Here is a 27,191-nt window from a genome sequence, read left to right as displayed (position 1 = left end):
CATGCAACTGTGGACTTTGAGGATTGGCTCTAAGAAGTGATTTCTGTTCTCATCAGCGTTGGGATTCTCTTGTTTATTCCTGCATTGGTTTGGGCTGTTTTGGTTTTACATATATATATATATATATATATATATATATATATATATACATATATACACACACACACACACACACACACACACACACACACTATGCATATTTATTTTACTTTTGTAGACCGTTTTTCCAATCACTCTTTATTCTGTTGCACACAAGAAAAGCTTGATGTTCTTCGTGTTTCACTGTTGCAGTCATCACATTTGGGTTATCTGCTTGCAGTAGCCCTCAGTCGGCCTGATTAACAAAGTCTTGTGTCCTGCGTCGGTTGCTGTCTCTTCTTCCATGACATCAGGTCGTCAGGGGTATAAAATGTGCAGCCGACACCATTACATCAGTCTTTCTTGCCTTGCGGTGCCCGAAGCAGAAGCAATTCGCAAGTGCCGGTCGGCTGACTCCTGAAATTTTCATTTTCGAGTTTCAGAATCGAAGTCTTCAACTAAAAGCTAAGTACCCTGTTGGGGAAACTTTTTCTTGCTCTAAACCAATGTCAGTAAAAGTAGATAATTGCATTTCTTGTGGAAAGCAAATACCTCATAAAGATTTTCATTCGTACTGTATTCCTTGCCTAGGCCCTGACCACGATGTACCTCGCTGTCGGTTTTGTGCCTTATTTAAACCACAAACTATCCATCATCTGTATATTTTCACTTCTAAATATTTTGGTGCTTGGTTCAATTATCCTGATATGTCTTCGGTAAGCCATCCGACTACCATCATTCCAAAAAAAGGAGATCTAATTCTTTGGTCATATATTTATTTTTTCTTGTGTATCTTAAAGAATTATGTGAAACACCAAAGGAAATGTATGTATTGCACATTTCTATATAGTTTTTATTTCCCTGTCTGTGCCTCATTGTATACATTCATATCATTTTCTTTTTCTTGGTGTGTAGATGTTCTTCATGTTTCACTGTTGCAGTCATCACATTTGGGTTATCCCCGCCAGGGTAGCCCTCGGCTGGCCCAAATACCAGAGACTTAGTATTTCTGCGTCGGATGCTACCGCTTCAGGACTGATGTCAGGTCGTCAGTAGTATAAAGTAAGGCAGCCGATGGCATTACATCAGTTTTTCTTGCCCTAACCTGTCAGGAGCCCCCAAGTAGGAGCCAGGTTCTGGTGGAAGAACCCCACCAGTGGAAAATAAATACCAATATGTCCCTTGTAAGGAAAGAGAAGAAAGGGGGCTGGAGGGAGGGTAACCAGGACTGCAACAGTGAATACACTCGAACATCTACATTTATGGTAAGTGTACACAACTGTACTATGTTCTTCGTGTTTCACAGTTGCAGTTATCACATTTGGGTTGATTCCCAAAGCTGAGGAAAAAGGGTGGAGGCAGTCAAGGAAACTAGGGGCTGGCTAGGATGCCCTGCAAGACTGCAGAGGCAAACCCTGCCCTGGATTTGGAGAAGAGAGGCAGGTGGTAATGCTTGGTAAAAGTGTGAATAGATGTCCCGGTGGCAGCCTCCAGGAAGTCCCTGGTGGGGACTCCTCTGAGGAAAGCTACAGCGATGAAGGCTGCTCTGGTGGAGTGTGTCTTGACCCCCTTGGGGGGAGGCTTTCCATGATGTTTGTAGCAGAAATGGATGCAGTATGCTATCCATTTGGAAACTGGTTTGCCTTCTGCCCCTGTAGCAAAGCTAACCAGCAGTTGATCAGACTTTCTGAAGGATTTAGTCCTGTCTAGATAGAATCTGAGCTGTCTGTGCAGATCTAGAGAGTACAGAATCCTTTCCCCCTTGTTCTGGGGATTAGGGAAAAGAGTGGGCAAATGAATGGATTGATTGATAGCCACACTGGACACCACCTTGGGCATGAAGAATGGGTTAGTTCTGTGGGATACCCTGTCAACATGGAAGATGGTGAAGGGTTCTACAGCCATGAGTGCTTGCATCTCAGAGACTCTTCTGGCTGAAGTGATGGCCAGAAGGAATGCTGTCTTCCAGGAGAGAACTGCAACTAATACTTTGTTGAAGCACCTTTTGATTTAATTGCACCATTCAGCCTTCTTGGGTAGGCATCTATCAGCTTGGCACATCTTAACTTGGCAATATTTGCCCACTCTTCGTTGGAAAAGTGCTCCAAATCTGTCACCTTGCGAGGGCATCTCTTGTGCACAGCCCTCTTTAGGTCACCCCACAGATTTTCTAATGGATTTAGGTCTGGGCTGTGGCTGGGCCATAATTTTTTTCTCATGAAGCCATTCTTTTGTTGATTTGGATGTATTCTTGGGGTCATTGTGTTGAAAGATGAAATTCCTCTTCATCTTTCTAGCAGACACCTGAAGGTTTTGGGCCAAAAGTGACTGGTATTTGGAACTGTTCATAATTTCCTCCACCTTAACTAAAGCCCCAGTTCTAGCTGAAGTGAAGCAACCCCAAAGCATGATATTGCCACCACCATGCTTCACCTTGGGGATGGTGTTCTTTTGGTGATGCAAAGTGTTGCTTTTCTGCCAAATGTACTTTTGGAATTGTGGCCAGAAAGTTTAATCTTGGTCTCATCAGACCATAAAACATTTTCCACATGTTTTTGGGAGACTTGATCTATTGTTTTGCAAATTTTAGCCGGGCCTGGATGTTTTTCTGTATAACAAAAGGATTCCATCTTGCAACCCTACTCCATAGTCCAGACATATGGAGAATACAGGAGATTGTTGTCACATGTAGTACACAACCAGTACTTGCCAGAAATTCCTGCAGCTCCTTCAGTGTTGCTGTAGGTCTCTTGGCAGCCTCCTTGACCAGTTTCTTCTTGTCTTTTCATCAGTTTTGGAGGGATATCTGTTCTTTGCAGTGTCACCGTTGTCCCATATTTTCTCCACTTTTTGATGACTGTCTTCACTGTGTTCCATGGTATATCCAATACTGTGGAAATTTTTTTGTAGCCTTCTCCTGACTGATGCCTTTCAACAATGAGATCCCTTTGATGCTTTGTAAACTCTTGGAAAACCATGGCTTTTGCTGTAGCAGGCAACTGAGTAAATGTCAGGAAAATCCTACTAGGAAAGCTAAACTTTATTTGGGGTTAGTCAGTGTCTCTCTAATTGATGGCAGGTGTGTAGCCAAGAAGACTGAATGCTGTAGTTAAATCAAAAGGTGCTTCAACAAAGTATTAGTTTAAGGGTGTGCACACTTATGCAACCAGTGTATTGTATGTTTTTTTATTTTTTATATTTTTCCCCTAACATATTTGTTTTTCAGTTGAATTGTACAGGTTGTAGGTCACATTAAAGATGGGAAAAGCTTTGAAATGATTTATTCTGGTCTTATTTTTTTATATCACAAAAACCTGGCATTTTAACAGGGGTGTGTACAATTTTTATATCCACTGTATGTAACATATACTGTCAGTGTAATTTTCAGTTTTGAAGCTTTTCTTTCCTAGCCCTCCACTAAAATGGGGTTTTGACCAGGCAGAATTTCATTTTAATTATATTAATAAATACATTTATTTTGTGTCAGCTGTTTTGCAACATTTACAGCGATGAACAGCAAGGTAAGTTCTAATTGGTTGCAGTCTTTTTCTCTGTTTTTGTTTACATGAGCAGAAGTATTTATACATTTGAACATTAATCATTACTATTCTAAGTGGTCATTTTGTTTTTGCCACGTGTATGATATTTTTCCTACCAATATAGAAAGTGTACATTTTCTTTAAGTAATAAAATTATTATTATTTTTTTTTTTTTGCCAAGAAAAGAAACAAGTCTTTTTTTCCCCATTTCTCTACTACAGTATCCTCTTCAAACATATGGCTATGCATTCCTGTTTTCTATTACTGGGTATTTTGGAATCTCTTTTGTCCTAGCCTTGATTAAACTCTTTGGAGCACTTATTGCAGTAACAGGTAAGCTTAAATTGTTGTATGTATACTTTGTGTCCAAGTATAAGTCTGATGTTACTTTTTGCCTTTATTGCAAATAATATGATTTGCCAAGTTCTTGATTGCGACCTTTGAATGATAACTTGTTATGAATACAACCAAAAACAACTACTTCTAAGTGGTAAGCTAGGAATAAATGACAAAAAGTTAATTTGACACTGGGATCTAAATAAACAACAGATGTTAATATTCATAGGCATACCACACAGAGGTGCACAAACTGTCTGCACCTCATGTCTAGTAGTCTGCCTTTCTGGGTCTCAGTTTGTAGATATGAATTATACTTCATTTGTGTCTGTGAGTTGCACGTGGGTGTGCAATGTACTCCATGTAATATATGTTTCACCTTCATTTTGTCGCGAATGGTTTGTGTGACGTCCTTCCATCGAAAGGAAGGACAAATGCAAAAAACTCACAACGGCGACTCACATATGTTCGAATGGCTACAATGCGAATGCATTTAGCCATTCAGACATATGGGACAAATGTCTAAAATGGCTTTCAGCTAAACCATTTTCAACATTTGTCCTCGCAAGTGTTCCATAATTCACTCTGAGTCGCACAAAAGCACAGTCGCACGTAGCATTTGTGACAAAATTAAGGTAAACCTAATGTACTGTACTCCATTGCCCTATTCAGCCTAGCCACCAACAGCTGCTCTACTGTGCTGTGTTGCATGACAGCACAGCATACTTTTGTACACAGATATGTGCTGCACCATCATACATGACTGTGATTCATAAAGAAGTCACAGTAATTAAGCATGATAGCAGAACCATGGTTATTACCATAATACCATGAGAGAGTCTGGTATTGTACAAGGTCCTAATTGCAATGGCTGTCCAGTGTCACTTTCTGGTGGCTGGGCAGGTTTGTGTGTGATAACAGGTTAGTCTGCACCATAGAGAACTGAATTGCTTACAGGAATGTTTCTGTTGTGCAGTGGAGATATTCAGGGAAAAGTTGCTTCTGACAGCACTAGTATGCTACTTAGCACTATATGCTGAGCAGCATACTGAGAAGAAAAGGTGAAATCACTACACGCAAAAAAGTGCAGCACCATTGTGTAGTACGTGGCTGCTGTCCCATAGGTTACCCCAGTGGGAACAGCTGGTGCTCCAGTGGTGCTGGCTTGTTAAATTGTCTATGATCAGTAGGGTGATAGTTTGCATATTTACTCCAGTGCAATGCTTACTGAGCTGCAAGACCATTTTTCACATCATGTAACACTCTGTACAAGTAACTAAGGGCATTGGTCGGCAAGTATAGGTGTATCAGCCCTTATGTACTGTGTAGCTGCATTTATGAATGGGTTGCAAAATTCTGTATTGAGTCCTTTTATATCTGTCAAAGTTTGAAGATATCTTCAGAATAATGAATCGGCTCAAATGAAATCAAATTTTTAATAATCACAAGCAACTGCTGCTGTAAGATGTTCTTCGTCTTGCAGTCCTGCAGCAGTGAGTGGGTATCCAGTCGGCCCGTCGTCCACCAGAGTAGGAAATAGACGCCGGGTCATGGGTGGCTCAACCTTAGACTGGCGCGAGTCACGGCGCGCTAATGGCGCGTGACGACTCGATTTCTTTTGCTTTTTTGGTCCGATGTCGTGCGCAAGCAGTTTGCGAGTGCAGGTTGTTCTGAGATTGAGATTTTCGAGCGTTTTTCAGACCGAATACAGAGTTGGCTAAGTAACCCGTTGAGAACATTTAGTTTTTTCTGCCTCAGTATTTAAGCGGATGTCAGGACAGTTCTCTTGAGTTCTCTTCTCTTATTTTCAAATTCAGTCTTATGCATTGCTGCTTGGCTTATCTACTTATGGAAGTAATGATATTCCAGCTGGCTTGGCTGATAGATTACTTCGAAATTCAAGGAATTCAAATTTATCCTTGGACGACTGCCTGATTACTGCTCAATTCTGAACACCTTCTACATGTCCTGAATATGTCATAGCCTTGCTAAGATGCGCGTGCTCCTTCTGTGAGCGAAATAACGTGTCCAGCATAAAGTCCTCTCAAGATCCTCTCAAGACATGTGGGTGTGAGACTGAATGCAGCAACCCAGATGGCCTTTTTCTTTTCTGTCCCGGAAAGACAAAAGAGTTTATCACCAGATTTATCAACATCAGTCGTGCTGTTCACAAGGACAGTCCTTCAAGCTTCAGGGTGGTTGGCATCTGGCATTCTGTATTACTGGTGTAAACTAATGCTATGAAGCTGCAATGGTATCTCAAAAATGTACTCAAACCTGCATTGGACACAGCACTTCAAAGATTGGAATAATATCTTGCCTTGAACTGGAATTCTTCAAACACTGTCATTGCCTAAACCCCTAACTCAGGAGGACTCTCTGTGAGGCGGCCAAGAAGCTGATCAGATAGAGCGACAGCGACCGCCGGACACTGCTTAGGAGCTTGGCTCTAAAAACAAAGTGAGTGTGCTTCTGACATGTACCAGACTACAGCATCTACATATCAACATGAAGGAGATGTTAGCAGGTCAGTTTGCATTACATGCGTTCACTGAGTTACTTCTTCCAGGGCAGGTGTTGATTCTGATCAACAACACAACCATGTGGTGGTCTGTCAACAAGCAAGGGACAACAATCATTGCATATGCTGTCACAGGCAAACAATGATTTTATTATCTTAAGCCTGCAAAATTGACTTTAGACTGGGTAGTAAGGTTTCACCAGAACACAGAACAGATAACAGATGTATTAATATCAACATCTATGGATCTGGAAGTGGAACTTGATCAGACATTGAATCAGAAAATGGGATGGGGAAATCTGACACACTCGAACTACTAGATCTGACTACACCTCCACTAAACCACCAGCTGCCCTGTTAGACATGGCATTTCACAGCGCACAGCATGGAAAGTCTGTCATGCTGAAAGAAAAAGTTGGAATTTCTTGCCTTTGTACTGCTATCTCCACCTCTGCCTCTTCCAACTAAAGGCTAAAAGTCAGAGGCCACAAATGATTTTGACAGATCCAGCTCAGATTTGCCTGCACCCAACACTGAGTACCCTACTGTCTTACTTCCTCTGCCTCCATCTCTAAAACCTCTGATTCCCTCATCTGTTATCTCAGAAGAATTAGGTGTCAAGCTCAATGTCAAAGCTTCAATCTCTTCATGCAACTTGGCATATTCTTCATTGAAAGCAAGTATTCCCTGTTCTCAGGGTCTCAAAATGTGATTATGGAAGCTAGTCCTTATAAAAGCTAGAAGGAGAGAGAATCTGCCAGAGAAAAAATGGAAAGATTTTATTTTGGAGTACAGCAAGAAGGTGAGAATTCCAGAGCCTAATTTGAGTGTGCCTCTCAATATTCTCACTAGATTATTGGACAAGGTTTGTCTTTTCTCTCCCATAATTCATGCTGCAGCAATTTCAGCTCACTATGATTGTGACACCACTTTTTTTACATCTTGTTTCAAACACCTTTCTTAGGGGCCAAGAATATAAGACCCCAAAGCAAACTCCCTCTCCTGCTTGGGATCTCTTTTTGTTGGAGGAAAACTACTCTACAACCTTTTGAGCCTGCAGCTCACAGCTGTCAATATATATTTGGTTGTCAGACTATGCTTGTCTGCTATTAACTATTTTCTGCAAGAAGGGTGTGTTTTTAAGACACACTTCAAAATCACAGTGTCACTTGATGCATTATGCTAAAGTGGTATTATATCTCACCACTCCATTTCCTCCTCCTGGAACTAAATTTCAGCATCATCCTTTTCATGTCAACTTTAGTATCATCCAACACAAGAAAAGTGTTTTTTTTTTGTTTTTTTTTAATTGCTGCAAATAATGAAGTATCTGTATAAGGCATTAGTATGAAATTCAAAGCAGCTGTAACAAGTGGACACATGTATGACATTCTTAGAATTAGAGAATGTCTTAGAATTAGAGACAAAGTGCGTATGTGATGCATTGGTCTCATTATTGTGAACAAAATCTATTTAAAAGCCTGAAGTAATATACACTGTTCCCATGGATTTTTTTTTTCATGTGTTGTCTGCATGACACCTGAGTCTTTATATTTCAGTAGTGTTTTCAAACTCCTTTCCTGTACACAACCTAGAATGTTTGTACAAAACATTATCACAAGTGATCAAAAAGTGTGGTGAATAGTATTGACTTTTTTGTGCTTCACACAACAGTCTGTTATTTTAGGTATCTTTGATAAAACATTTTACTGCCCAAAAATGTCTAGATATTCTAATGGTCTGAATCCTTACCATGTTATTTTTAATGAAACTGAGGTGGCTGCTATCATATTATAGATAAGCATTTGTAAATGCTGACTTTCTAAATATGGTGGAGTATAATGTGTTGTCTACATACAGTTCTACATCTAAAACCTGTATTTCTGCATAGACACAGTGCATTTAGTATAAATATCTTTGACTCAATCAAGAAGTCTAAAAATTCATTAAACACATGCATTCCATGTCAAAGATACATGGTCAGGAAAGTGCAAATAGAATCCTGCACTGAGTGTAATCAGAGTGGTATGTAAACTGCCTGTGTCATTTTCTCAGTATGAGATTGTAATATTAAGGGGAAACTACTCTCTTCATTTGCTGGACATATTTCTAGTCTAATAAATAGTTATTAGTTAAAATCAATTCTAATGTCTATGCAATGTCAAAATCAATTCTTCGTGAAGGAGGTCTAAACAATAAGGTACCTTCGGCCATGTTCATCCCATGATCTTGTAGAGTGAACACACAAATCATTGGTTAACACATCGAGCATTTCCAATAAGTGCCATAAGTCTCTCAAACTGTAATGTTTTAATCACATGATTTAAATATTTATCAAGGAACACCACTGTTGGTTCAGTTTTAGACTCTGTTATTGAAGTACTATCACACTTAGTGGGGGTCTGTTAGACATAAATATTTTCAGCATGTCAGAAAAAAAGTTGGGAATTCTTGGACTCTTAGCATAAAAAAAGATGTTAACATTGGATGTTATGTGATCCTATCTCGCCTACATTCTGTACAGATGGGCTCGGAACCGATCCTCGGCTCCGACTCGGCACGCTATGCTATAGAGCGAAGCCTCTTATTGGCTGAGCTATTCTCTATCCCAGGATGCACCACCACTACTCCCCTAGATCTCGTTTGCCGCTTACAAGCTAGGACGTGGTCTTGAACTTGGCTGAGCTAAGTGCTGTTTTTCTTAAAGTTTTTCTGTTAGGGAATTCTTTATTCTTTACCCAAAAGCTGTTTTAACAGCTATCGTTGTGTATCAGTGTGTTTTTTGAGTATTTTTGTGGTAAATTTGTGTGATTGAACAGGGAAAGGTTTCCGTTTAAGTTAGAGGGGCCTTCCCCTATTCTTTAGTGAGTCTTCTTATTTTTAGAGAGATCAAGTACCTGTTTGAGTTAGAGGGTTCTTGGCCCTCCTTTTTGGTGTTTTTTGTGGTTGTATTTGTTAATTTTTTTTTTTGGGCTTTTGCCTTTCGTTTAAAAAAAAAAAAAAAAAAAAAAAAAAAAAAGGTTTATTGTTAAAATCTTTACTAAGTGACATACATTGTGTGTTTTTCTACTGATATAGTCAATAGTTTACAGGCATTGTGTCCAAAGAGCATAGACCCTCAGGATTTAAGAAGTGCATGAGATGCAACTATAAAATGTCCATCACCGATGATCACTCCTTATGCATGTACTGTTTAGGCGCCAAACACCTACAGGAGTCTTGCAGCATGTGTCACGCTTTTTCCTCTAGGGTCCTCCAAGAGAGGAAGAATAAATTGATCTTGAAAGGGCTTATTAAACCCTCCTTCGAGGAGGCCTTATCTTCCTCTTCCTCTCCAGCTAAGAAAAAGAAATCGTCGGCTCCGACCAGTTCGTCGGAACCGGCCAGTAAGAAATCTAGGCAGGCTTCTCCATCGGCTCCACGGACTTCGGAGCCGAGGGCGGAACGGTCTGCCTCGATGCCTCCAGTCTCGACTTCTCTGATTTCGGAGCCAATGGCTGGGGCTTCGAGAGGCGGGTCACCTTCATCGGCTCCACTGATTTTGGAGCCGATGAGGGTTGCCGGCTCAGACTCTTCCCCTTCGGCGCCGAAGCCCTCCTCGGCACAGAGGGAAATTGTTTTGGAATCTCCCTCGGCACCGATACTGGTCGAGTATTCGGAGCCGGTCCCCCAGTCCTTCGGAGCAGATGGAGAAGTCGGTTCAGACCCGGTCGGTCTCCTCCCGATCTTCCAAGATGTCGGATTCGGACATCGACAGGGTGCTCCTAAGACTGTTTCAGTCTCCTGTATTCCAGAAATTAGTTTCGGCTCCAGCCCATTCGGCTTCGGAGCCGATGGCCCACCCTGTAGTTCTGGTTCCTCCTCCAACAGCCTCGGCACCGTTGGAGCTGGTGCTGGTGGAGCCGATGGAGGTTTTCGGGTCGGCCCCGACCCTTACTCCAACCCCGGCTCTCGAGTCGGAGTTCGGTACACGGACCTCCTCTGTTGGCCCTGGGGGGGACGCTTCGGGACCGATGTTTTCGGTTCCGAGCCTTCCTCTCGGTGCGTCGGCTGCATGGGTACCGTCTACTGTTGTGGCCACGGGGGTTGGACATTTCCAGGACTCTGCCGGTCCGGCCTTCAGGGCCATGAGGAGTGCTTTGGCCAAATCTTCTTTGGCTACCTCCACGGTCTCACCAGCACCTTCCCTACACACAGAGTCTGGGTCTTTGGTTGTCCCCCTGTCCCTAGACAGCGGAGCCCCGGGGCCTGAGGTCACCCCAGTGGGGGTCCCCCCCCTCCTGGAGGTCCCTCTGAAGCTTCTTCAGAGGAACCCCCAAGGAAAAGACTGTGCAAGAGGAAGCACGTCGACTCCCCCGATGAGTCTCTCACGTCGGACACCGGTCTTGATGATGCGGAGGGGTCCCCTAAGTCGTCCTCAGATGATGTCTCCTTTGCAGACATCTTGGAAGCCCTCAAACAACGAGGCGGCTGGCATTCCAAACCCCCTTCCGCTGACGAGTCGGTGTTTCTCAAGGCCTTCGGGGCTCAGCCCTCCGCCTCCTGGGTGTCTCCGCCCTTCGAGCTCCTAGATTTGATCTGTCGAAGGGCGTGGGAACATCCAGACTCTGTGGAACCGGTGCCTGCTCGTCCAAATAAGTTCTTATCAGCACCCCCAGAGAAGGAGTTTTTGACCAAAGGTGTGGCTGTAGATGCCTTGGTGGTGGCATCTGCTACCCAACAAGATGTAGCAGAGGCTTCGACGTCCGTCCATCCTCCTAATAAGGAGTCTAGGAGCATGGATCAGTACGGGAAGCGCACCCTCAGTTCAGCAGCCTTTACCTTAAGGTCCCTGAACTATTTAACGCACTTCACTAGATTTCAGAGGGATCTGATCAAGGAGCTTTCAGATACCCTCTTGGGTAACCTACCTGAGCAGCTGGCCCAGACGGTTGGCTCTCAGTTGGCTACGCTGTCATCGATATCAAACTTCGTCCATGAGGCTCATTTCATATGCAGCCGAGGGGCGAGTAGAGCGGGTACGGGTGTTGCTCTACGGAGGCAAGCCTGGCTCCGCCTGTGTCATTTTGCGGAAGCCTTTAATTCTTCTTTTGCCGACGCTCCCTTTGATGGGTCCTCTTTGTTTGGACCCAAGGTAAAGGACACATTGACCCGCTGCGAGCAAGAAGGTAAGACTTTGACTGCCGTAGGGGCACGATTTTCCACTCCTTTTCGGCCTTACCCCAAGGCTAAAAGAGGAGGGAAAATGTGGTTCCATAAATCCCAGAAGTCTTATCCCTCGCAGCAGGACGATCCCCCTTCTAGAGGCAGAGGAGGGGGAAATTTTTCTGGAAGACGCCGTCCCAGAGGTGGCAGAGGCCCCCGCAACACTGGAGACCACGAGTCCTTTCGTGGCTCTTCAGCCTTCCACAATCCCTGAAGGATTGCCCGACTGTGCAGCTCTGGAGCCAGTCGGGGGTCGTTTTTCAAGGCACCTAAAAGCCTGGGAAGGTATCACTCAGGACTGATGGGTGCTTTGAATCATCGCCGGAGGTTACAACATTCCCTTTTCACACCCCCCACCGCCGTCCAAAAAATCCCGGACCCGCCACCCAGTCAACGGGAAATCGCAGCCTTAGAAATCTCAAATGTGCTTCAAAAAGGAGTCATCCAACCGGTCCCCGCAGACCAGATCAGATTAGGGACTTACTCAGGATTCTTTTTAGTGCCAAAAAAGACCGGGGACTTGAGGCCCATTTTGGATCTCAGCATCCTAAATCGATCAGTCAAAAAGTCCAAGTTCCGAATGGTCACCTTACAATCCATTCTCCCACTGCTGGAGAAAGGTGTTTGGATGTGCTCCATAGATCTCAAGGACGCCTATTATCACATCCTGATAGATCAGGCGTCCAGGAGACATTTGCGCTTCAGCCTGGGAGACAGTCATTTTCAGTTCTGCGCACTGCCCTTTGGTCTCACCACAGCCCCCAGGGTGTTCACCAAATGTTTGGCGGTCGTGACTGCTCACCTGAGGAGTCTAGGATTCCAGGTGTTTCCGTATCTGGACGACTGGCTCCTAACTGCCACCTCCAGGCGTCTAATATTGCAGAACCTACAAGCCACCATATCACTAGGCACTTCCCTTGGAATTACCTTCAATTGGCCAAAGTCTGTGTTGCTGCCATCTCAGCGCATAAGGTTCATCGGAGTAGAGATAGACTCAAACCAAATGCGGGTCTATCTTCCTACAGAAAGGATACAGACTATACAGGCTCAAGTCCGAGCCTTGCTTCTCAGATCCAAAGCTCCAGCCAGGATGGTCCTGCAGCTATTAGGCTCTATGTCAGCCACTGTTCTCCTAGTCCCCTTAGCAAGATTGCATATGAGAATTCTCCAGTGGCTCCTATCGACACAGTGGTCCTTTCAGGATCTCCCTCTCAGTCACCTCATACGGATCACGGAAACTTGCAAACGGGACCTTCGCTGGTGGCTGGTGCCCTCCAATCTGGATCAGGGATGACCCTTTGTTCCACCTCCTCCTATGGCCACATTGACAATGGACGCCTCACAGATGGGGGGGGGGGCATTACCTGGGCAGGTCAGTCCAAGGCAAATGGCATTCAGAAGAGAGTCTCCTTCATATCAACATTTTAGAAATGAGGGTGGTGTTTCTGTCTCTACAAGCCCTCCACGATTACCTCCCTCAGGGCGTAATTGCCATTCACTCCGACAACATGTCAGTAGTCTGGTATCTGAAAAAGCAGCGAGGGACCAGATCCTACCCCCTTTGCAGAGAGGCCATGAGAGTTTGGGAATGGGCAGTGGCGACCAGACGTTTTCTGGTAGCGACTCATATCCCTGGCAAGTCCAACGTGATAGCCGACAGACTAAGCAGAACTATTCTCTCTCCTCACGAGTGGTCTCTGAACGATGCAGTGACAACTCAGATCTTCAGCAGATGGGGAACTCCTTGTTGCGACCTCTTCGCAACCCCGCTGAACGCGAAGTGCAGAAAGTTCTTCTCTCTCACTCCAGCTCCGGGGGAGAGTCCTATGGACGCATTAGCCCATCCTTGGCCCACCGGCTTGCTATACGCCTTCCCTCCAGTTCCCCTCCTTCCCAGAGTGATCCAAAAGGCGTCTCACTTGTGGAGCAAAATGATTCTAGTTGCCCCTTACTGGCCTCGTCAGGTATGGTTCCCCTATCTTTGGAAATATGCACTGGACGGACCATGGTTCTTGGATCAGATCCCAGACCTATTAATTCATCAGTCGGGACAACTACATCAGTCCCTTCACACTTTGAAGTTAACAGCTTGGCTCCTCCTCTTCCAACTATAGTCAGGAATCATACTTTAGACCCGGAAGTCATACGTATCTTATCCTCGGCCCACAAGTCTGCCACTAAGAAATTGTATTCTAGCAAATGGAAGAGATTTGCTATTTGGGCTCAACTCCGGGGCCTAGATCCCATCACTGTTCCGGTGTCAGAAGTCCTAAAATTTCTCACTTCCCTATTCAATCAAGGTTCTTCAGTCTCTACCATCAAGGTCCAATTGGCAGCTATTTCCAATTTTCATGAATCTATAAACCCACCTTTAATGAGCAACAGATTGTGTAAAACCTTCATGAAAGGTGCTGCACTTTTACGACCTCTGATTTCTCATCCTGCTCCTCCGTGGGATCTCGATGTGGTATTACGTGCCTTAACCTCCTCCCCCTTCGAACCGGCAGCAACCTGTGATTTGAAACTTCTTTCTTGGAAAACTGCCTTTCTGGTCACGATTACTTCTGCCAGAAGGGTCTCAGAGCTTCAAGCTCTATCTGTAAAACCACCGTACCTGGTTTTTCACAAAGATAGAGTATCCCTCAGGCCTAATCCATCCTTTGTCCCTAAAGTTTGTTCCAGTTTTTGCCTGCAACAGTCATTAGAACTTCCAGTTTTCTTTCCAAAGTACTCAAACAAAGCGGAATACATCTTCCATACATTGGATGTTCACAGGCAATTGCGTTTTTATTTAGACAGGACCCAACAGACACGGAAAACAGATCAATTGTTTGTGTCCTTTTCGGATAATAAATTGGGCAAAGCCGTCACAAAGGTCACTATTGCCAAATGGATCAGGGACTGTATTAGTCAGGCTTATTCCTCTTCTAATAAAGAGCTTACAACCTCTGTCAAAGCTCACTCTACAAGAGCTATGGCTACTTCAATAGCATTCCATTCTAAGCTTGCCATTAGTGACATTTGTGCTGCTACGTGGTCTTCCCCGCACACCTTCATTTCCCACTACAAATTGGATGTGGCATCTCGGGGGCGAGCTTCATTTGGTTCCACAGTGCCCAGGAGTGTTTTCCAGTGAGCCACCCAGGAATTAGGTGCTAGGGACGCTGTCCCATCAGTACAGAATGTAGGCGAGATAGGATCACATAACATCTTTTAGTTATGTACTTACCATAACTTTAGATGTTTGGGATCCATCTCGCCTACATTCCTAATAACCCACCCTCCTTCCCCCTGCCTTGGAGATCAGAAGAGATCGGACGGTCCGAATTCTATTGTTTCATCTTGAAACATCTGGCAATGTTATATAAACAGTTATGTGTGTATGCATGAATGCGGACAAACAAGATCTGGGGGAGTAGTGGTGGTGCATCCTGGGATAGAGAATATCTCAGCCAATAAGAGGCTTTGCTCTATAGCATAGCGTGCCGAGTCAGAGCCGAGGATCGGCTCCGAGCCCATCAGTACAGAATGTAGGCGAGATGGATCCCAAACATCTAAATTTATGGTAAGTACATAACTAAAAGTTATTATTTGCCTGTTTAATAACATCTCCAAAAGGGTACCATATGCTGTCTTAACAGGTTCTGTTATTATCAAATAAACTTTCTTGTTATAAGAGGAACTATCTCCAGACTATAAAATCATCATGTTCTCATAATCTTGGCTCTGCATCAGGACAACTTCACAGCTTTTGTAGGTTTACTTTATTATAATATACTTGTAAGTCTAAGCCCTCGTGTGCAGATTTTCCCAAGTAGTCATGCTGCAGTGCTTTCATTTTGATTTGTAAATAAAATGGTTTGTACCAGCAGACATCATCTGAAAAGGCAGTTCATAGGTTCATAGGTTCATAGGTTTATACTAGGCTATCTGCCCTAAGGCATTTATAAGCCTAGCCCAAATTATTGTGGCTTACGCCACCCCTTATATGAAAAAGTACTGTGCCCATTAGTTTGTTGTGCCTCTGTCCAGCAGTGACCCAGAGATGATTCCCGGGGTAAACCTACGATCTCCCATCCACAGGTCTAGATTTCTCTTGAACAGAGTCAGCGAGGTGCTCTGCCTCACATGGACCGGGATTTTATTCCACAGCATAGGGAGTCTCTGAGTGATAAATCTATCCCTCCAGCACGCCCTATTTATATCCGTGCTAAGGTTTAAGTCGCTTGCTCTAGTGGTTTTGGTGGATTTGGATTTTTGAGGTGGAGCATGTCCATTAATTCCGGGTTGGACATGGCCTTGTATGTCAGGCACATGTCACCTCTGAGCAGATGGTATGCGACTGAATAGAGCTGGAGTTTCTTCAATCTGGCAGCATATGACAGATTTTGGAGTCCCTTTATCCTTTTGGTGAGGAACTTTTGGGGTCTCTCCAATTGCTGCAGATGTCGGGTGAGATACATCCCGAATGGGGCATTGTACTCGATCATTGGTCTGATAAGTGAAGAGTACAGGGGAACAATGACCTCACTAGATCTGGATGTGAATCCCTTCATGATCAGGTGGGCAATGTAGAAGGTCTTTCTAACCACTTTAGCAATGTGAGTGTCAAAAGAAAGGCCACTGTCAACCTGGGTCCCCAGGTCCCTGATAACCTCTTCTGTGCTTAGTGGATTGCCACCTATATGGTAGCTTGGGGTTACCTTGTTTTTCCCGAAGTGTATGACTATACTTTTTTGGCGTTTAACTTCAGGCCATGGCTCTGGCACCAGCTATCTGTTTCCGTGAGTCCCTTCTGAAGGATATCAGTGTCCGATGCACTTTCCACTATGGCCCAGTTTGCAGTCATCTGCAAACTTTGTCAGCCAAAGTCCTCCCATGTTGGCCTGTACTTCTGAGAAGTAGATGCCAAACAATAGGGGCCAAGGACCGAGCCCTGTGGGACACCACTTGTGACCGGCTTGGAGTCTGACACAGCGCCAGCAACTCTAACCCTGTGGGTTCTGTCCTTAAGCCAGTTTGCAACCCATCTTGTGACATATGGGTTTACATTTAAGCTGGTAAGTTTTTCTACAATACCCGAGTGGGGTATTGTGTCGAAAGCCTTTGCAAGGTCAAGGTAGGCTGTATGGACTGCCTTTCCTCATCAATGGCCTTGGTGACTATTTCAAGAAGTCGACCAAGTTCAAAAGGCATGATCTTCCCTTGACAAAGCCAAACTGGGTCGGGTCCAATGTCTGCAAGTCCCCTATATCTTTGTTTATGAGCTCCATTATGATCCTCTCCATAGCTTTGCAGACTAGACTTGTTAAGCTTATGGGGCGGTAATTACCAGGGTCCGTAGAGGCCACCTTTGTGGAGTGGGACCACAGTTGCCGACGCCACTCCTTGGGCACGTATCCTGTGGTAAGGCTGAGATTAAACAGCTGCCTTATGTGCGGGTTTAATTCCTCATTTAGCTCGTGTAGCACACAGCTGGGGACACCATCCGGTCCCATTGATGCTGTGTTTTTAGCTTTAGAGAGAGCAGCTTTCACCTGCGCATTTGAGATGTCCGGGAGGCTACACTCGGCTGGGATAGTTATCTCTCCTTTAGGGGAGAGGGGTGAAGTTTGCACTGAACCTGTCTGCCAGTATGTTGGCAATGTCTGTGGGTTCAGTGATTTTGTATCATTTTGGACTAATTCTGAGCATATCTGTGAGTTTCCACCCAGGTTCCTAACATAGCTGAAAAAGGCCTTATGATTGTCCTTTGAATCCATGGCAATTTTTCTCTCAAAATTGGCCTTAGTTGATTTTATGAGTGCTCGTATTTTTTACTAATAATGATCAGGGGTGACTTCCCTTTTATGGATTTTGTTCTATCATGTAATAGCTTTCTCCTCTTATTGTAAAGTTTGTTAATGGCTGGGGTCCACCAGACTGGACGTTGCCCTTTGTGGAAAGAGTCTTGGTTTTATTTGGGATTGCCTGATCCATGCAGTCCTGGAGGTGTTCATAGAAGGCATTTGTAAGGGCTTCCAGCTTGGGTTGTGGTTTCCTCTGACTCAGGGGCCTTGAAGGATACCACACCAGTCTTGAGTAGTGTGAAGTTTGCTTTAGAGAAGTTCTTCACTATGGTCTTTTTGTTTGGGGTGGGGCGGATGTGGATTTCCAGTGAGATTAGTTTATGATCAGATCTCACCAATGAGGGATATACTTCCGGTGTGGAGCATTTTGTCCCCATGTTTGTGACAATGAGATCTAGTATATTTTCTCCTCTCGTGGGAACAGTGACTAGCTGTTCCATGGCATTTGAATTTATGAACTCCAGGAACCGTTGGGCTAGAAAGTTAGGGCTTGAGTAATGTTCCCAGTCTATATTCGGGTAGTTGAAGTCACCCAATATGATGGTGTTTGGAGATACATTTATACCCTCCAGTGTCTTCAGGAAGGCTGTGTGGGGTTCCTGAGTTTGAGAGGGTGGCCTGTAGCAGTTGAACCGACACTCCTTCAAACTGCCTGTTGGTGTATGTGTTGACAGAGAATGTGCATCTGTCTTGCAGTTGGCTGGCCTGTCCATGACTAGCTTCTGTGCCTTGTGCCCACTGAATGAAAGTCTGTAAGTGTAATTTCTGACAATATTTACTAACCATAGCCTTCACTGTTGCGTCACAACTTTACAAATGTTAAGGAAGACAGAGCAAAGTCATGGAGATCTATAGACTTATGTTTGTTGTATAATGTTCTATGGTTCATCATCGCTTCATTCTCTAGTGTCAGGAATGTGTAATTTCATGGCTTGATAAAACGTTTTCTGCGAGATAAAAGTTTTTGGTCACAGAAACCGCTTTTGTGTATTGATAACACTGGTAGTGTAAAGCTTCAGAAAGTCATAGTTATGATCATAACCATGTCAGATTATGACTTGGAATGAAGCTGATATGTGTTGAAATAACACAAGTTCACCTTTGTTATGTCTTTGAGATGTGGAAGGAAACCAAAACATCACTTGTCTGTGTACTTTTTTTGCATCGTTGCACATTAATTTCTTCCTTCTGGGTGCACCTGCCTCATCATGCTGTGATGAGTAGAGAAGTCGGTTCCAGCTTGATGAGGCAGAGATTGACTGCTCTTTGGGTAATTAGATTACATTCAATAAGGAAGTGGTTACTCTAGCTGGGAATTTATAAGTATCTAATAAAATCTCCAGAAGACCTTCGCTGATCACTGCTGTAGTATTCTTTACATAGGTGATTATCCTGCCAAAGGTACCATACTTACAGACAGAATATCAAAACTTGGGTGCCTCCTTTTGTACTGGATGCCCATCCTATTACTCAAGAGTAAGAATACGAACTGGTATGTAAGGGATGTGTACAGATGCAGAAATCCTCTAAACTTTCTTGCCTTCAGCCTAAACACTGAGACTTTGTTTTTCACTTTGGCCTGACAGTCTTATGGGCAGCGCCAGTTTCCAGGGACATAAGTATCCAAATTGGGAAATATTGTTTACTTTACCTTTTGACTGAAAAATTTTTTTTTTTTTCATGTCAACTAAGAGGGTTCATTGTACATGTGGGAGGCAGATACTATGTTAAGATAGATGTACCTTTATTTATTCTGGACCTACTGATAACTGCAAAGAGTGTTTCATTTGCAAATCCTTTGGTCCTAAAACTTTGAGCCATTTAGCTTATTTTAACATTTGTTTAGAAAAACAGAGAATAAGGAAGCTAGTATTGGGTAGAATGGCTTGAGACTCTTCCCAGTCAGACATCCTTCAGCAGATGCAAAAGAGCTCAAGACTTCAGAGTCTTCTGAAGCTTCTGTTGTCTGGTCAGACCTGGATGTCTCTGTTGTCACACTTGATGAGCCTTCAAACCACCTGGTTGTAGCTGCTGCTTCTACTGTTGAGCCCCTGCTGTAGGCCAGTAAGGCACAGTATGTAGGTACATCAGCATGAATGATCAGATGACTGAGTCAAACACACAGGAGGAACACTGGCTTTTTATATCTGAGGAACCAGAGGACATACCTGAAATTCTCATTTGAGAGGAAGTTCACAGTACTCTTATTGAGGTATATCAGGGGCCAGATCCTCCCTGATATGTCTGTGCTGTTGATCCCAAGAAGAAGAAGTGGAAACTTCTCCTTCTGCTCCTCCTCCTCCTCCATATTACTAGAAAGAGAGTTATAACTTTCCCCATAGGCTTTTAAAGGCAGGCATGTCTCTAAACCCTCTCAGTTCTTTACTTCTCCTGCTTCCCCCCTTCATATGTAGGTTAGGGACTCCTCTTCTGAAAAGGAAGACTCTGAATCAGAGGTGGAATTTCTGGCTTTTTTCTTCTAGATCCATTCTCTGGTAGATGTTGAGGGCGCAGTTTTGAAAATGATAAAGCATTTTCAAGTGGGAGGGCAAACATGACTGATGTGCAAATAAGGTATTATGACTTCTGCAGCCCCTCCTGTGTTAGAGCTCTAACAGAATGCTTTCTCCACAGTTTGTTTAAACCCTGAATTCCATCCTCGAGCACCTAAAACTCCTGATAGGTTTTATAAGCCCCAGACAGATGATATGTTTCTTTACAGAAGAACTTCTTCAGATCCAGCAGTGATATCTTTAGAATCTGATAAAACTCATCAAAGTGATTCCCCCTTCTAATGCTTTACCTAATGACTAAGACAGTAAGGCTATGGATAGGTGCGAAAAAACGTTTACACTTCAAACCCATATGATGAGATATCTTATCTTTTCTGTGTGGTATGAATAAGTTTCTGTCAGACATGCCTGCGTCAGACCATAAATCTTTCCTTTTTTTCACTACTTAGTTCTGCAACTCTGGTAGCTAGACACTACACTACATGTAGTTATGATGCTGCAGATGGTTCTTCTACAGCTGATGCTACTGGGTCTGTTTTAAGGAGGTACTCTTGGTTAAGATAGCAAGCTTTCCTAGAAAACATCAACTCCAGAAGCGTGGACAGGGGAAATCTCTATGGATATGCAGATCTTGAAATCTTCAACAATATGCAGGAAAGGGACTTTAAACAGATATTTCTTTCTCCTGTCTGGAAATTCCAGAAAAGCTGTCCTTCCAAGACTGACACAATTTTTTTCAAAAAGGACCACAAATCACAGCAAAAGGGTAAAAATTCTGTAAAAAGAAGTTCAAGAGAAATCCAAATCAGACTGCAAAGAACCTGAGGGTACCTTTCCTGACAAAACATACAGTTTCTGATTGTCTGCCTCAGTTCTATCCCCTCCCCACCTTCCACTTCAGCCTATCCCTATTTCTGTCTCATATAAGTTTGCAGTCTTTCTTCCATTGCGGTGACTTCTAATTTCATATCAGTGAGCCCTCAGTATCATTGAGAATGGCTACAAACTAATGTGGCTTCTTCCTCCTATCTATTTCAGTATACCACAAGTGCCACAAAACCAACAACATCTGGTTTTCACCCATTCTGTAAGATAGCAGGGAGCTATCAAACTTGTTCTCCTCCAATAGCAGAAAAAAGGGTTTTATTCAAGATCCTTTCTGGTCCTGAGAAAGGAGAGCACCTGAAGGTCCATTCTGGATTTATCAATCCTCAACAACTTCTTAATGTTGCCATAATTACATGTTGTTATCTCTTCTGCCAGTGATTCTGCTCAAGCTTCCTTGGTTACACTGGATCACAGAGACACATATCTTCATATCCCCATTTGTCCAGATCACAGAAAATGCCTTTGAATTTGTGCCCTACCAATTAATTTTCTTTTCACTGCTTTGTCCTTGGGCCTTTCTACATCTCCTAGGGTAATTATTAAATGCCTACCCCCCATCATAATGCTGCATGGGCTCCAGGGTATAGACATCTACTCCTACCTAGCCAGTCATCTTCTTCTGTACATCTCTTCAAGATTTTTCATAGCATCAAGTTCACATTTGACCTTTCTTCTTCACCTGTACTTCACCCTAAACTTGAAAAAGTCTACCCTACCGTCTCAGGATCTGTTTTCCTAGACTGCCATCTGAGCACTCTCTCCATGATGACATTACTTCATCTGGACAAGATGCAGTTTATAATATTTGTTCTCCGTCCTTTGTATAGAACTGAACTCAGCAAGAGACATATTGAGGGTACTGGGTTACATGGCTTCAACCATACAAATGACATCTTTTGCCGTACTACTTTGAGGAAAATTCAGTGATATCTCAAGTTTGTTTGGGCAGAGCACTGGCAACCCCATAAACTTTCTATTTCCTCCCTTGCACTTCATGAAGAAGACATTTCTTTGGTGGAGCAGCATGAAGAAGACATTTCTTTGGTGGAGCAGCCTGATGTTACTCAATCCAGAAATGCCCTTTCTGGCTCCCTCTCCCTGCCAGGGAGTTTCCACAAATGCTTTCAGATCTGGCATCAGGAGCATGTTCTATGGACATAAAACTGCAGTGTTTATGGTCAAAGTAAGGACAGGAACAACCACATAAATGTCAAAGAGATGAAAGCCCTAATCCTGAGTCTTCAGTCATTGCATCATCTGTGGTCTTCAGGAACCATCTGAATCCTCGCAGACAATGCAACTAGAAATAGTACGTTAACAAACAGGTAGGGACAAAACCTCATCATCTCTGCAGACTTACCATGACAGACTGGGAAGTTGCTACCAAATACAACCTCTTCCTTCAGGCAACAATGTGCATATCCTCAGAAGTAATGTAATAGCAGATTACCCGAGCATATCCAAGGCAGGTCCTCATGAATGGAGGTTGAACAGGGAGGTCTTCCTGCATATTATCCATCAGTGGGGAACACCCTTAATAGGTCTATTTGCCTCTTCTCTGAACAGGTAGCTACAAAATTCTGTGCTCAGAGACTTGAAGAATGGATGCCATGTCAGTATCATAGAACAGGGAAATTCCTTCATGTATTCTTCCCTTTTCTCTGATTCCAAAGATTCTGCTTAAAATCAAGATGGACAGCCCACAGATAGTGCTAATGCCCCCTTTTGGCCCATACAACATTTGTTCTCCCTTGTCTTCCATCTGGCCAAGGACAATCACCACAATTTTCCCCACAGGATGGAACTGCTCACACAAAAGAGGGGCGCTCTCATTCACATAGAGTTGCAAATCCTAAGCCTGATAGTTTGGATATGATGCTATTCAGGCATCTATTTTCTGAATATATGTACAAATGTTGCATGAAGGTAGAAAACCTGCTACAATAAAATGTTTCTAAATGGAAGAGCTTTTCTATTTGGTGCTGAAAGAAAAACAGGACCCTTATCATATGTGTATTCCTATTGTTCTCTCCTGTCTGTGTGAGCTGCTCAATTCAGGGCTGGCATATTCTTCCATTAATGCACATTTGTTAGCTATCTCTACCTGCTTGCCTGTGGATCCACTTCTTTCTACATGTTATAAGGTCAAACACTTCTTTCTACGTGTGTGTATGCGAAAGCGCTCATTTTTCTGGAATAAACTACATTTTATTACATCGTGGTGATCCTTGTTTGGTGTTCCTGAGACTTCTTTCTACGTGTTATAAGGTCAAACAGTTTTGAATTGGTGTCCTTCACATTAGGAAAACAAGAAAATATACTTCCCATCTTGAAACCTGAATTATGTTTTGGAAAATTTGAATCTCCCCCTTTTGAGTTTGCGTTTTCTTCCTCTCTAAAATGTTGTATCTGGAAAACTATGTTGTTGGTAGCCCATAATTCAGCAAAGAGTGTCTTGAGTTACAAGCCCTTGTGGCTTCTCCTCCTTTTCTCATCTTTCACAATGAAATACACCTTAGGACTTATCCTTCTTTTATGGATAAAGTTGTCAGTGCAATGTCTCTACACCAGTGTATTAACTTGCTTACTTTCTTTCCTAACCTCATAATAAGGGGGGAGAATTTTGCATTCCCCTAGATGTTCGTACTCTGCTCAAATTTGGTCAAGACATAACTATCAACTATTCATTTCTTTTAAGGACAAAGCTGGGTTGCTTTGTTTCTAAGCATACCTTATCCAGTTGGATTTCCTGGGATCTTTCATTTTATTTTTCCTTTCATGGAAAATAATTTCCAGACCAGGTCAAAGCTCATTTTCTCACACCAGTTGCTGCTTCTGGTGCCTCTTTCAAGGGTCTGGACCCAAAATCCTTTGTTGAAGCAGCCACTCTGTCTTCGTTCACACATTTACAAAACACTAAAACTGATGCCGTCTGCAGACCCAGAATTGGCTTCACTTCAACTGTCCTCCAAGAGATTCTAGACTCCTCAGTCCTCCTCCCACGTATTCTAAAACAGCTTTGGAAGTCTTTCCGTATGTAATGACTACTGCAGAAGTTATCAATGAAGGGAATATAGTGCAGATGGGTACTTGCCATAACAATAAATATCTGAGTAGGTCACTGTTGCAGTACTGGCAGGCTCCCTCCTTTTCTCATTTTTTATATTATATATTTGTCCAGTTTCTTTGCCGAAGTATGTCTGTCATACATTTCCTTTTCTCTTTACTGTCATAATTAGTTTCCTCTGTCTCCTTTTATCCTGGTCTGGGGCAAAACATCCAGAGAGTTTTCATCCCCATACATCCCTTGTGTACTAGTTTGCATTCTTGCATTTGGGTCATAGGTTGAATTTACTGCACAAGTGGAAGGCACCCAAACTTGGTTATACTGGATAGACGTTCAGTATCCTTGGCAGGACACTCCCATATATAAGCAATATTGTAACAGTGGTATATTCTGACATATATTGTTATGGTAAATTCTTACTCTGCTATAATTTTTATGGGAGTTGTGTAGTTCAGAATGTTGTTTTTCCTTTGAACTAGTATTCCTATTCTTTGTTTGTACTTTTATTTTTTTGTTTTCTTTTTTCTTCCATGTAAAAAATTCCACTTAGGACCTTTTGGCTAGTAGTTGTCTACTGTTACAAGTCATTCTTAGGATAGATTTCCTAGCTACTGAATAATTTGGTAGTTTGATCATCATCTGTTCTTTTTGACATTTAGGATGTCATCCTCTGCCTCTTCTAATCATGCACATTTAGCCATTCAATTATCTGATGAATGGATTCAGTTAAGGCATTTTCCATGGCCAAAAATTCTCTTTAAAGACGTGTTGGGCCTAGTCTTGATAATGTTGAATAATCTGTAACAGTTTTAAAAGGCTGCTATACACTAGAATATTCTTAAACTTCTGTGTTCCAAAAACATTGAGATGAATTCTGCGCCAGCAAGAGGCATGTCTTACTGCTTCGTACTTGTATGGTGGTTTCTTCAACAAGTTTGTTAAGGCATGACATTAAAGTGGTTTCTTCAGACTTTTGTAGTTCAGAATACAAGTATAACCAGATTGAAGTCTCACTAAGCGTCAGTAAGTAAGATGCTCCAAACTGTGGAAAGAAAAATGAGGCAAAAAGAACGGAAACTAAGAACATGTTCACCTCTGTCATGAAAGAGGAAAATACATGTGGATTAATCCTCATTTACAAAAAAATAACAGTAATGGCTGAAACTCTCTTATTCTCACAGAAAGCACTTTCATGATGAAGTTATATTTATTTAAAATACAGACACCTTAAGTCTTTCGGCTTTTCATGGTTAGGGGTCGCCACACCTGAACTCCTGTCCGCTAATGATTGGCAGTGGATTTGTACGGTGCCAAGTTGCCAGCCCAGTGCCCAACCTTCAAAGAAGGCACGCCCATTCACACACGCACCTACCTGCATGTCTTTAACGTCACTTGACCGCAGGGTGGACATGCAGACTCCACACAGAAGGCGCTCTAGCTGAGAATCGAACTGGAGAACCTCTTGCTGTGAGGTGACAACGCTAACCACTGTACCACCGCGGCCTACAAAATACAGACACCTTAAGTAATGCATGCAAAATCACATGACCTTAAGCAGCAAGTATAAAATATGTTTAATGCTTCAGTTTCCTTTTCTTCAAAAAAGACTTTGAAATATTGTTATATAAACCTGATTTAGAAGAAGCATTTAGTTTAATCTGCCAAATATATTCATGCCAGTCAAGCTCATCTTCAGAATCAGAACTTCTGCTGATGTAAGTCACATACAAAATGTGACATCCCTGTGCTGGGCCAGTAATCAGGGAGCTTGAATCCTCACCACTGACAGTGGAGGAAGACGTGCACTTGGAATACAAATATATACACTCAGTATTTCCAGATGTAGACCTCTCTGCATCAAGTACAATTTCCTTTAAGAGCACACAGGAAATGCATTCAGTCCAGGGTCTGCGTTTCTCTGTCTCCCTCCAGGTCCCCCGTAAGACTCTCCACTGGTACAGCTGTAGGGTTAGTTCCTCAGCCAAGTGTCCAAGCCAAGTCCTCCAGTACCCCCTCTGTGAAACCAGTGCTTCATGTTCCTGCCCCAGGTAGCTGACACACACACACACACACATTGTTTGAGATTTAATTTTCACTCACACACATACCTGGGAAGGGCTGGCATAGATTACCTACTCTACCAGCTTTGCCCAAATGATAAGGTAGATTCACTGCCACCAGTCAGTTACTATAAGGCTGATAAAAGGGTATCGAATTATACTGAGTGAAATTAATATTAATACAAATGGTAATGTTGACCAAACAGCCAGGCTTTCAGGTGTGGCCAGAGTTATCACCAAGTAAATATATGCAAATACTCTCAAAACCTAAATATTTTCTAAAAATAACCAGCCACAATGAAACGTTTAAATATATTTAATAATAAATAATAAAAGAACATGAAAATACTAAATATCTATTTGTATTAAAGACCAGAGTTTCAGTCACAGGGAATATTAAAAATAACACCAATGGAAAGTTTCACACAGTTATAGAAAAATAGTATTTAGCTAGTCTCATTATCTATTCCTGATTGACTAAAATAATTTACTGTTCCTACTTAACTGAATAGAGCAAGGCAAGATAATGTGGTTGAGCGGTCCTTGTTGTCAGATCCAAGACAGAATACAGAATGCTGCTGAGACTTCAGTGTCCTCTAATATTAAAACATTGTTTCTGTAATAGAATGACATCACATACATCTGGTTATCTGACTGTTTCCCATACTATCTCCCATCACCAGAAGCCACCAGGGTTTAGCACTTATGTCCTACAATGCACACAGGTAGAGCCTTGCTGAGATGTAGCACAGCTGCCGGAAGTCATAAAACCATTTCACTCTTCCTATAGGAGCTACCAGCTATTTTCTAGCACAGACATTGTGTCTGTGGTTCCATTCAAAACTGTGGGCTGACATCTTTATGGCTTAACCCATGAAGTAATTTAATTTCAAGAATATTTTGCAAAGTCAGGTGGATTAAGATTAAACCACTTCACTTCCAATATATGCTGTTACTACGTATACATTTAAACAGTTGCAATAATGCATGCTTCATTGTGGCTGGTTATTTTTAGAAAATATTTAGGTTTTGAGAGTATTTGCATATATTTACTTGGTGATAACTCTGGCCACACCATGCCCTCCTAGATGTCCACCGCTTTGATATCTTTTGCCTATCTGAAACTTGGCTTAAA

At 42.8% G+C, this 27,191-nt stretch overlaps 1 protein-coding gene across 3 annotated transcripts in view; it reads left to right on the top strand.

Moving 5' to 3' along the window:
• Nucleotides 1-27,191, top strand: part of SLC35B3 (solute carrier family 35 member B3) — a 756,207-nt gene that overhangs the window by 671,115 nt on the left and 57,901 nt on the right. For all 3 annotated transcript variants that reach the window (XM_044065422.1, XM_044065425.1, XM_044065423.1), the window contains one exon: nucleotides 3,839-3,950. In XM_044065422.1, the coding sequence (XP_043921357.1) occupies nucleotides 3,839-3,950 (112 nt within the window). The remainder of the gene's footprint in view (nucleotides 1-3,838; nucleotides 3,951-27,191) is intronic.

The sequence above is a fragment of the Protopterus annectens genome, chromosome 3.part0 (assembly GCF_019279795.1).
Source record: "Protopterus annectens isolate FY-2018-M chromosome 3.part0, PAN1.0, whole genome shotgun sequence".
Taxonomy (NCBI): Eukaryota; Metazoa; Chordata; order Ceratodontiformes; family Protopteridae; genus Protopterus; species Protopterus annectens.
This window is presented reverse-complemented; position numbering and strand designations above follow the sequence as displayed.